General features: G+C 30.7%; 1 protein-coding gene across 1 annotated transcript; it reads right to left on the bottom strand.

Annotated features, from left to right (window-relative positions):
- Positions 1-919: 919 nt before the first annotated feature.
- LOC127714027 (uncharacterized) lies at positions 920-12,859 on the bottom strand. Its single transcript, XM_052219977.1, has 2 exons — positions 12,547-12,859; positions 920-1,260 (listed from the first exon to the last, which is right to left on the bottom strand). Exons 1-2 carry the CDS (start codon positions 12,857-12,859, stop codon positions 920-922), a joined length of 654 nt encoding a protein of 217 aa, XP_052075937.1.

Here is a 12,859-nt window from a genome sequence, read left to right as displayed (position 1 = left end):
TTATTGATTATTTAACTTACTGAAAAAAGAGTATACAGATCAATATAAATATAAAAATGGAAAAAAAAAGAGAATAAAAAAAAGCACCTTTTCCTTTATTTGTTGCCCTGCAAGTATATATCTAAAACCACATTACCTGTTTTCATTGTAGTTGAACCCCATACATTCTTCATCTGTCTTACATGTTATTGCACATATCTTTACGGATAGCTGCATCACTAGTTTATAAACGTAAAGATCAACCCTCTCGTCGGATGGACCGCACTTGATAAAATGGTTGGACGCATTTCCATAAACTGCAAAAGAAATAGAAATACTAAGTTGAAATGTTGTTCAAAATTCAAAGAGAAACAAGCTTAATGTGTTGTTTAAGTAAAATATTGAACTTGGCCCCATACATATAGTTTTCAACATTTCCATAAAAATAGTCCGAAAAATCTAATCAAAACTTCTAAAAATGAATGAAAATTAATAAATCATTGTTTGCTAAACGATGGCATACATATTAAGAACGAAATATAATGAAAATATCACCATGCAACTGTAATGAGATAAAGTCGCATATATGTAAGCAGATACGGATGGAATTAGGAATGGTTACGTATAGGATTAGATAGACGAGCTCTTTAAGTTTATATTTTGAAAATAAGTTAAAAATAAATTTGACTTTGATCATCATGGACAGACAATTCTGTATTGAAATATAAATATCTATTTCATTTTGTACTTTAAATGCATAATTACCAGTAGATTGAATTATCCAGTCGCCGTTAGAATTATAACTGTTTAAAACGCCAATACTTTTCACCAAAAACGGGTTTGGATCTGTCCATTCACCAATAATATCATCACCAATAACCGATCCTCGTCCATTTTTGATAACTCCACCATCCCAACTCACCCAGAAATATCTGAATTCTCAACCTTTCAGACGATGACGATCGATTACAGCATTCCAAGACGTTGAAAATGGTGTGGTTAATAAATTATCTTTGCGCCGCACCAGCTGTGTTTTTGTATTAGTATGTGCACCAAAATTAAAATCGTAGAACGGCATTATGCTATCCATAGTGGTTGAGCTTGATAAATATATAGTTTCATCCCTGCTAGCTTTAACTTGAAATGTGAAAGAAGTGATTGTTGAACCCTCGATGCCATATTTATCTAAATACACAGCATGATCCAATATATCAGGTGTTGAGCCAGATGTCATTTGTTGTCCATCATCGGTGGAAGAAAATGTAAATTCTACTACCAGACCTACAATAATTTAAAATTAAATTGTTATCAAAGCAACTGCAACAGAAAAGTGTGTTTTGCGGTTTTAGTATAAACGGTACCAATTACTTTAGTGTTCAAGCCATTTTTGGTTTTATGGTTTATATTTGCTAATAGTTTTTTTGTGTTTTGTTACTTTTCAAATGTTTACCATGAACGGTTGATGTATTATTCTGAAAGTGTAGTCAAATAGCTAAATGCGAATGGTCAAACGAATGAGAGTACACGTTATTCACCTAGCCGTTTCAATAAGCGTTTTAAAATTATGGTCGCGATCGTATTACCTGCTTAATCTTCTTTAGGATGATGTATAAGGATTGATTGATTGATTGGTTGGTGTTCAAACCTACTTCAGCAATATTGTGCTGTGTCGTGGCGGTCAGTTTTTTATTGGTAGAGTAAGTCGAAATGCCTGAAGAGAATCACCGACCTTTGGTGGGAAAACTGACAATACAAGTCAATTAAGATAGGAGTGGAGAGCACCTGCAACATGCGGGATTTATACGGAAGAATATGTAAAACAAAAAATCTTTCAACAAAAATAGTTAAACTGTTGTTCAAAAATTCAAACCATCTTTTATTTTTCGAGTGTCGATCACTGCTGACTCTTTTGTAGATGACATGCTCGTCTGGTGTACACAATTAATCAAGTTATCTATGATGAGTTTCTTTTTTACTTTTAATGTAATTCAATATGCACTATATAAAGAAAAGAATGCGAAAGCAAACACTAGATTTGGAAACAAAATATGACATGATAACTAGTTTGCATAACTGTATAATATAATATATTTATATAAAAAGCGATGAACATTTTTACCTCAGGACACTGTCACATATTGTAAAGTTTACCAATAAAATAATATTGATTAAAGTTTTCATTTTCCAACAAATCAAAACAATTACTATTATTGATAAATTTTCATCGTATTAATAATTTAGTAAAACATGATTACAAGAGTGTGAGAATGTTGATTGTGTTCGATACAATGTATACATAAAATGTGTTGTAAAATAAACTTTGACGAGACTGATACCAGTCAAACTAAAATAATATGAAAACGTCTAGCGTTCATCATACAGTCTTCACCAGTAGTTTAATGTCCACATTATCTTTAGGATCTGACTTCTATTACCCTGAATTATGCTTTTAACTTCCAATGAAATATTAATTACTATAGGAAATCATATTTCCTACTCGGGTTTGTTCATTCAGGTGGACAGTTAAATCTTACAAATACTATTGTTCATTTAAGATTTTATCAGTTATTGATTGGCAATTCGATACAATGAAACACTTCTCATAATATAATCTGTCAAATGCTGTCTCGAGGGCATCGTGTGTCCAACTAAAGATACTTGTCATCTCTAATATGTTAAATTATCAATTGCCAAACTGTCAAGCGGCACAAATGAGTTTGACGTACTGGGTTTTCTGACACTTGTTCCTGTTAACTGGTTTAATGAACCTGATATTTTCTGAAACTACAAAAAGTTACTTTTTTTTACTAAATATTTGTTTGGTAAGATAAGGGAACTTTTTTGAAAGATATTTCAAAGTCCATGGTGCCAAAAGTACCCGAGCGAAAGTTAGCTGGACCAAAATTATAAAAGAAAGTTCAAAACTACCGGTGGTTTTTTTCCGGCTGTCTTCTAGCTATTTTATCGATTCGCATACATACAATATCAATTGCAAAAGTTCGCATGGCAATCCTTCTGATATTAAACTCCATAATACGGAGCCAAATGTATCAGGATATACATCTTATCTTTCCTAATTTTTTTCTCTCCCGTTTGATATATGCTATATATTTGGCGTTAAACTGAGATTGCAACAAACTTTTTTTTTATATTTCTTTGTTTTCCATATTTATTGTAATTTTAAAAACTAATGTGCAAATTACGCATTTTTTAAAAAATTTTGACGATGAACTTATTTTTTGAATGGAAGATACCGTAATACACGACATAGCGTAATACATGAAATTTTACCAGATATGTTTTTGTTTTCTTCTTCAGAAAAGCTAGTTGATCACACTTTGTTTGTTCAGCAATTAAGTTAAAAATTAGTTTGTGCTTAAATTAATCTATTTGTATTTATAATGTGTTATATTTAGTTGAATTTACTGCTAAAAAAATATGTCATGTAATTGAGAGTTGCCTTCTTTGTTAATATATAACATTATTAATGTGCATATTTCTTGGAAACAAAATAAAATTTGAACCACTTGTCAAACTTGTAATTGTAAATTTGAATTATTTTCAAAAATGGTCCTAGAATTCTTCATTACCAAAATTTTTAGAAAGAAAAACAAAATTTAAGACTCGGTAAAAGACGACACGAAATGAAATGATAAAAAAAGACACTAATGCATGCAAATTTATCAATAATCATAAGAAATTTTGAAATGGAACTTCTTTTTACAATTCATTTTTCACTTGAGGTAATCTTCAATTTAGATTTTTTCACCATGCATTGTTCAAAACTTATCAATTATGTTTATGTTTTAAACAGTTTGGTTAACTTTAAAATAATGTAGACGAATCTCTTTTAAGATTTTTATTTGAAAAGACTGTTAAAAAACCCAAAGAAAAACAAACAGGAACGTATGTACAATTATATCTCATCGCATTTGCATGACGACCAGGAAAATATTTCAGAAACATTTTGAACATTATGAAATTTAATCTAAAAAAAATATGCGTTTCAACAAAAGTAAAATTAGAAATATTTTACTTACCAGAAAATGTCTTCAAGAAAAAAAGCATATACAAAATACGGTTTTTGTAATACATTTTCATAACACATGACTAAAATGACATCTGAATTGAACGACTTTCACAAATTGTTTGTTTGATCCCGTAATCAGCATGATAGCATAATTCTGTTATGATAGGAACTGTAAGATTTGAAATATTGATCTGTTATCGAAATAAGTTTTATATTAATCCTCAATACTATTACAATACAAAGTTTGATATTAAGGTTGATTAAAATTATTAGTGTATTTTAAAAGTTGTAATTATAATTCACTGGCTCCCCTGAGAACACGCTTAAAGGAACAAACAAAAACTAAATAAATTTCTCACTGTTAGTTACTTGATTTACTTGATCTCCTAGTATTGTCAAACATGAATGTATATGAAGAAATACCAAATAAAAGTGTATGATATGTTCTTCAAACGTATTAACTAAAATAAAATAGCGAAAGTCAAGATAAATTCAAAATCAAATGTAAGACTTTATGAATTTAACAAACGGAACGAAAGGAAAACAGATATCATACACTTGACTTGGTACAAGCATTTCAACACAAAATGGTGGACGTATATGCACTATAAAAACTATTGTACTTTGTTAGAAATTGTTATGTTCTTATTTTTGAATTGACCATCATCGTTCAACAATAAACCGAATAAATTTCGATATCAATCTATATTCAATGACTGCTCTATTTCAAATATATATATTGTATTGAGCTTTACTACTGCCACATATAAGAACATAATTGCGAATGGAAATGGTGAATGTGTCAGAGAGACAACAACCTGATCAAAGAGCAGAAAAATGTCATTATCAACTGATTATTTAACGTTAAAAGTGACATAAACTTGAAAAGTATTCAAAAGTCTCAAACAAGTACTAGTAGTCCATGCACGAATTTTAAGCAAATGATGCACTTAGATATGATTCAGCGTCTCTGATAATTCTATTGTAGTCAAAATGTCAGGTTTGCACAAATATTAACAGGAAATCTTTGATGAACTTTTGTTCAAACCCATACTGGTAAGTTTATACTATTCAAAAAGCAAATTGATTTAAGATAAACCATAGTCACAATAATTTAAAGTTTTATCATTGCTTGGCCTGAGTCTCAGAAAACACGGTTTAATTTTTTTCGGAATTTTTTTCTTATATCGATTTGTAAATTAATAATCGTTATACAAGAATTCCTACCTATGCGTCTTATTTATTTACCCTTCTTGAGTACCTGCCTTCATATTTTCGTCTTTTTGAATAATTTTTTTTTATGTTGGTGTATTTGTTTTTGCAAGTTTAGGTGTTTTGACTGTTTTTGTCATTGTCACTTTAAACTTGCACATTCGGTCTCCTTTTTATCGACAGATAACATAAACATGCTTCTGATGTATCAACTTCGTGTTGAGTTAAAGAGCGACATCTATTCTATTCGATAATTCTCTCAACAATGGATAAAGCGACGGATGTCCCTACTGGGACAGACAAATCTAACTCTACGTAGTTACCTAGTTTACCAAGGATTTGATGCGTTCGAGATTCCCATGCTTCAGTATTTCAAATAGTAATGTATGAACTGTTGTTTATCTGTCTTTTTTCATTGTTCTGGCTAAAGTGCAAGTTTGGTTTTGCTTTCCCTGTGGTTACGTCTTCCTTTTTGAATGCTATTTGTTCATGTCCGCTTTACTATCTCTGATCTACATAGCATTTCCTGATAAAATGTAAAAAGACACATATCTTATCATAATATTTAAATCTGGTTTAGGTGGAATTTTTTCTTGATGTTATATGTTACTATAGAAACAATCTCCTCATTTTCGTTCTTGAAGGTGTATTGACACATAAGTTTTGATATGCTGAGTTGAAAACTTATTTTCCATTACATATTTAAAATAATTTTCGAAATAACTCCTTTGTAGTTAAATAAAATAATGAGATTGCAATTAGATATTTATCACAAAGCAATTATTGGGCAAAGGGTTGGAGTAATATTTTTTTGCACTAAAAAAGATAAAAAAAAAAAAAACCAAACAAACTGAGATTTGTAATCAAATTAAGTGAAAACTGTTTCTGTTATATCATGCATAAAAATTAAAAGCCAACTAAATGAATTGTTAATATATTTTCACCTTGATCTTTGTGCATTCATTTTAGAAATAATTTCATTTATCACTTAAGATTACTGTCATGGTGCGATGCCATTCCTCATATATCATGCAGATCAATTAGAAAGATAGTTTCAAACATTTATCAAATAATCATGTTCTTATAGATCTGTCCATTCCTTTATAATTGGTTTACTCTCTATATATGTATTAAATAAAGTCAAAATTAAAGAACAAAAGACAAATCCTCATTATATGATGCATGATTATACTGAACTGCTTGGAAAAGTTTCCAGATTTATGTGAAGTAAAGCTATGATTGGAATCCAGCAACAGTTGCTATGGTAACCATAGCTCATCATACCCGAAGTCACTGTATTGAAATGTTCTCTTATTGAAATTTTATAAAATTTTATAAACCTGGTACGATCTTATAACATTAAATTTACTCTGAATAGATACGAGGCTTAACATTTGATACTCAAGGCACAAAGTCTGAGTGTTAAATCACACGTCTAGTAAACTGAATTTGATCTGAAACAGTAATTTTTATCCAAACAGCTGTAAAAAAGAACAATAAAAAGTATGTCATTTTTGCTTTTCAGTCAATTTTCAGACTTATCTACTACAATTAGTTCAGTACTGTTCAGACAGTTTGCTTGCAAACAATTAAGTACTGTTAAAACAATCATTGACAACAGGTCATTAACAGGAATTACGCAACGGACATTTTGTTCCATAATACTAACAATATTTTCAAGTTAAACAGACTTAGATGAATGTTTATTATTACGAATAAAACGCATTGGACAAAACTTTTGAGTGAAATTATAAAGTCGAAATTGTTACGAATTATTAACATCTTGCTCAAATTCTGCTCAAACAGTTAATGATTAGCTATGTTCTGTATTTCGAGTTCTAGTTTTTTGAAATCTGAGATAATAGAAGACAATGGAAGTAATGTTAAAAGTATGTAAAAGATAAAACCAAAAATATATTTTACACGTGAAAACGTTATATTTTACACGTGAAAACTCTGCTGTTTAAATGGTGCATAGAAAGCAGAATGGAAAAATGAAACAGTTTTATATATAATATGATATATTTGAGTTACAATTACAACGTTTATATTCAGTAAAGTTAAAGCACTTAACGCTTTGTATACTAACATGTCCTTTGTTGAAGATTGAAAGTATTTAATAAACCTCTACATATAGACATCTTTTAAGGAAATTGTAATAGAAGAAGCAAGCCATGGAATATTTCAATAACTGGGAGAAATATACTCAATATCCTGGCGCTGCTCGAATGCTACATGTAAGTTATGTTTTGTGTACTGCTGTATGTATATTCTTTTTCTTTCTTTCTTTTTAGCCATACAATCGTTATCTGATGATATTAGAGTTAGCATATCCTTTTAGTATATGTCGCCTCCTTCTTTCTTATTCCTCACTGAGAAGGTGGAATCATCCCTTTTGTTGCAAAGTTTTGATATTAACCGCCAATTCAAGATATTCTCCTGATTTCTGATTCCATGCCTGAAACTGAGGATACATGTCATTGTTGTTTAGAAACAATCACTATCGTTTTCTCACCACTTTCTCCTTTAACAACAAGAATGACAGAATAAGTGATGATCGTGTGGTTCAGTGGTTGTCGTTTTTTCGCTGCATATCATGTTTTTATTTCTAATATAGTTTCTCGTTTTATTTGTTTGACATTTGCCATATCAGATACTTGTAAAGCTTGATATGCATGCTGTGAAATACGGGTTTTGCTAATTGTTGAAGGTCGAACGATGACATATATATGATATAGTTGATCATTTCTACGTCATATCATCCCTGTTGTCATTCATCTTACATCTTCTTATTTTCATAATAGTGTGTAGGATATTTGTAATAGTTCTCAATCCATTCAGTTTTTTATATACATTATACAATGTATCTTTGTTTGTTAGGCTAATGAATAAAAAAGTATATGGATTTTCCTTTTTTTTTAATAAGCATAAGTAAAGGATCACAAAGTGAACTATACTATAGACAGTTTTGTACAAATGATAAATAGCAAATAATGTATACAGCAAATCTATGAAATACTTATAAATGATTAAAAGAATCAAACAAACAAATAAAGGCAACATGCAGTAGTATACCGCTGTTCGAAAGTCATCAATCAATTGAGAGAAAGCAAATTTGGGTTACAAACTAAAACTGAGGGAAACACATCAAATATAAGACGAAAACAACGAAACAACAAAAATACTAAAGTGCAACAAAAAAACCAAACGACAATGCAACACACACAGAAACGAACTGTAAGTTAACAATAGCCATTTTCCTGACTTTGTACAGGAGATTTTAAGAAAAAAAGGTGGGTTGAACCTGGTTTTGTGGCTAGCCAAACCTCCAGCTTTCATTGCAATGTTAAATATAACACTAACATGACAACATTACATGACAGGACTACAATACAAATAAATGGAAAAACATTCAGGATAGGGAAATACACAAATTAACAATAAATATAACCTTACCACATGCTAATAGTTATTAAAGGTACCATGCTTATCATATAAAACGCCAAACCCGTGTTTCGTCTACATAAGACTCACCAATGCACTCATGTCAATATAGTAAAGAAAGACAAACAAAGATGATGAGCAAAAATGACCCAAAATTCCAAAAAGTTGTGCCAAATGCGGCTAAGGTTATCTGCCTGGGATAAGAAATTCCTTAGTATTTAGAATAATTCATACATGTACTTCTGCAAACAGTAAAATCTATTAAAAATGACCATACAATTGATATACATGTCAACACAGAATAGAAACGAACACGTAAAACAACCTAGGTCAGCACACAAAAACATCACAGCCGAAAAACGCATGGCATGGCACCCGACTAGATCGACGCATTAAAGCAACGTCACAGATAAATCTCTAAAAAAATTCAAAAAAATTGGATATACCGGGGTAGTTCAAGATTAGGTTTGCTTTAATGCTAATTGATGTATTTGATAATAATGAAAATTACAATACTATTATAATAGAATTGTTTTATTAATTAGATAATCAATTGTATTATCTAGCTATAATGGTATTTCTCCTAAATCAAACTGTAAACCGAATACACCGTGTAAGTTTAGTTGCCCCAAACTTGAATATTATAAATGAAATTGGTGATTAATTATCTTTACCCTCACACACGAATAGAAAATAAAAAAAAAATTGAATTACAACTATAAACGATGAAACATTAAACAATATCCGATCAATATAACAAATACAACATCAAAACTAAATACATGAATATTGGATAACAAAATATCGTGACACGTCTTATAGCAATGCAAATTTACACTCAGCAAAACAGTGTCAATCGAGAATAGGTCACGTTCGGTACTTAAAAGTAAAGCTAAACCAGAATATAAGACGTGAAAAAAATGTCCTTAGTTAGTTTAGACAAGGACACATCGTATGGATCAATCAACTTGCAATGGTGTCCATAAAATTTACGGAGTGTCATTTTTAATCTTTCATCCTCATATAACTTTGTTGGAGCAGTTTCTGTGTAAGGAGAACACTCCTGTATATGAATTCCGTATAGTGTGAACATGTACATGTACGAGCATAACGTATCAACTGAGATATGTAAACACCATACGAAGGGACAAAGGGTATGTTACTGCTGAGAAATGGCAAATTGATAATTGGGAAGTTGAAATCGTCCCGTTTGTCATAGATTTTAGTGTAAAGTCGTCCATTTGTGTCAATATTGAGGAAAATATCAAGGTATGAAGCAGTCCTTCTAGAATCATTAGTATCCATAATTTCAAGTTCACTGGGATATATGATATGTAAGTATCATGAGTATTGGCTGAAATGTGGGTTATTCAGTGATAGGATATCATCAATATATCTGAAAGTAAAATTAAAGAATTTCGCAAGGTACTTTATATGTTGTCTATTAGAAGGTTCTGAATGAATTATACTTCATACGAGTACAAAAACAAATCAACCAGTAGGGGTGCACAGTTAGTACCTATTTGAATATCGACTGTCTGTTGAAATATCAATCCTCCAAAATGAACAAATATATTATCGATTTTTACGAGAACGTTCTTATGAGAACAATAAGTTTGTTCATGTGAGAAAACCTCAAATATTTGAAAGTGATAGTTTTCTAGAGCTTGTCTAGAAGAAAATTCAAAAACGGTTACTAACATTACAACCACATGTCTTTTTTGTTTCATTCCTTAGTAAAAGTAATATTATATGACACGACAAGCAGAATTATTATCAAGCTGTTATAATTCTTAAAAACAAATGACCAATCTTAATACTCTGCAGGTACTTTAAGTGAACGACACAGATTTTACCGATACAAATATATTTGTTCAATAACTTACCACTGCCCCGTGATAGGGGGAGGTTTTGGATCCCGCTAACATACTTAACCCCGCCACATTCTGTATATATGAGCCTGTCCCAAGTGAGGAGTCCTTATATGTTGAACTTAAATCACCTTTACAATGCCCGTCTAAAATATTTTCAGAGTTTTGTAGAGAAGTACAAAATATTTTTCAAAACGCATTCTACAATTAAAACTTAAAATTATGCATGTTAAAAAACAGAATAATAATCAACATCATAACATATAACACATAAACAAACATAATATTTTTATTTTTTTGTAATTGCTTCACAATATCACAATAAACAATCAAGACATGCGTTTTGCTGTACATAGCACTTGGTAAAAAACTTCCATCCAGTTTTCGATATCTTAGGAATAGCAGTGACGACATCTTGTCCGAATGATAGCAGTTCACAAGTGTAAAAAACAAAACTAAAATCAGTTTCTGAAACATATTGCTTAATGTATGAAAACCCTAAAATAAGTTTTATAGAAAAAAAAAAAAAAATGAAATACCTACAAAAACAGCAATGATATAAACAGAACAAAAACAGAAGATATTTAAGGGATAAACCAACAAAAAAAGGTGAACACAATAGCAAAATTCTATTTTTTTTTAAATCAGTTGAACCGAAATCATATTGTACATGCAATTCAAATCAAAAGCTAGATATAATATATATTTGTTGACATCTTTCATGTGAAGCAGGATCTGCTTACCCTTTCGGAGCACATGAAATCACCACAAGTTTATGGTGGGGTTCGGGTTGCTTTATTTTTCTATGTTTTGTTTATGTACTACTGTTTGTCTGTTTGTTTTTTCTTTGTTACCATGGCGTTGTCAGTTTAGTTTCGATTTCTGAGTTTGAATGTCCCTCTGGTATCTTTCGCCCCTCTTCTACCACAAATTGTTTTATTCAAGTAAATTTAAGATTTTATGGCTGATAACTATCATCAAAAGAGGCGACAGAATCAAAAAGTTAACTCAAACTCATAGTAGAAAATACAAAGACAACGCAATGGCTAAAAAGAAAATGACCAACATACACATAATAGTGAAAACAGTACATAAAAAACTAAAGACTGAGTAACACAAACAAAAACTCAGGGGTGATCTCATGTGCTCCGAAAGGATAAGCAGATCCCACTCCCCATGTTAATTTCAAGTTTATGATAATTTTCAGATTCCAATAAAACGCCTTTGTGATGTGTATGTTGATTCTGAAATGTGTTATCGTGCACCCTTTCCTTTTTTTTTCTGCATTTCTTTAAAATAAAATCAACATACTTGTTATCTTTGAAGTTGAACCCCATACATTGTTCATCTGTCTTACATTCTATTGCACACTCCGATACAGAAAAAATCATCACTGGTTTATATATGTTAAGGTCAACTTTCACGTTCGGTGGACTGTAATTGATGAAATGGTTAGATGCATTTCCATAAACTGCAAAAGAAATATGATTTGATTTTAAATCTTTTTCTACCATAATTCAATATGCAACAACCATATTACAGCAACGACTTGCATAATTGTGTCATTCGATTATATGTCGGAATAAAGAGTCCTTTTTTAACACATATCCATAAAATAACAAAAAAAAACCCACTTTTTAAAATACACAATTAAATAAACTGTAAACAATCAGTATTATTTGCTTATTTATTGCACACACAGTCAGTGTGATATGCGATCAAAACATGAGAATAAAGTAAAAATTGTCTTAAAACATTCAGTCATACTGCATACATTCTAAGGCCAGAAATGTGTGTTTTTTTCATGGAGTGTATATGTTCATATGTATCTATGATAACATTGTATGAGAATAAAGAAACAGTTGGAATTTTAGATAGTTACGCATATAATTAGACATAAGAACTCTCGTAGGTTAGTTCATATTGCTAGATTAAGTACAAATTATATCAGCAGATAATTTTGTCATATAATTTTCTGGTTTTTTTTAGTCACTTTGCATGCATGATTACCTGTAGCGTGTATTATCCAGTCGCCTTTAGAATTATAGCTGTTTAAAACGCAAATACTTTTAACCGGAAACGGGTTTGGATCTGTCCATTCACCAATCAGATCATCACCAATCACAGTTCCTCGTCCATGTTTGACAATTCCTCTATCCCAAATAACCCAGAAATCTCTGAATTCCGAACTATTTAGACAATGACGATCAATTACAGTATTCCAAGACATTGTGAATGGTGTGGTTAATAAGTTATCTTTGCGCCGTATCACCAGTGTTTTGGTATTATCATGTGCACCAAAGTTTACATCGTATAATGGCAT

The sequence above is a fragment of the Mytilus californianus genome, unplaced genomic scaffold (assembly GCF_021869535.1).
Source record: "Mytilus californianus isolate M0D057914Y unplaced genomic scaffold, xbMytCali1.0.p SCAF_9, whole genome shotgun sequence".
NCBI lineage: Eukaryota > Metazoa > Mollusca > Bivalvia > Mytilida > Mytilidae > Mytilus > Mytilus californianus.
Note: the sequence above shows the minus strand (reverse complement) of the source record. Positions and strands in the feature narration are given on the sequence as shown.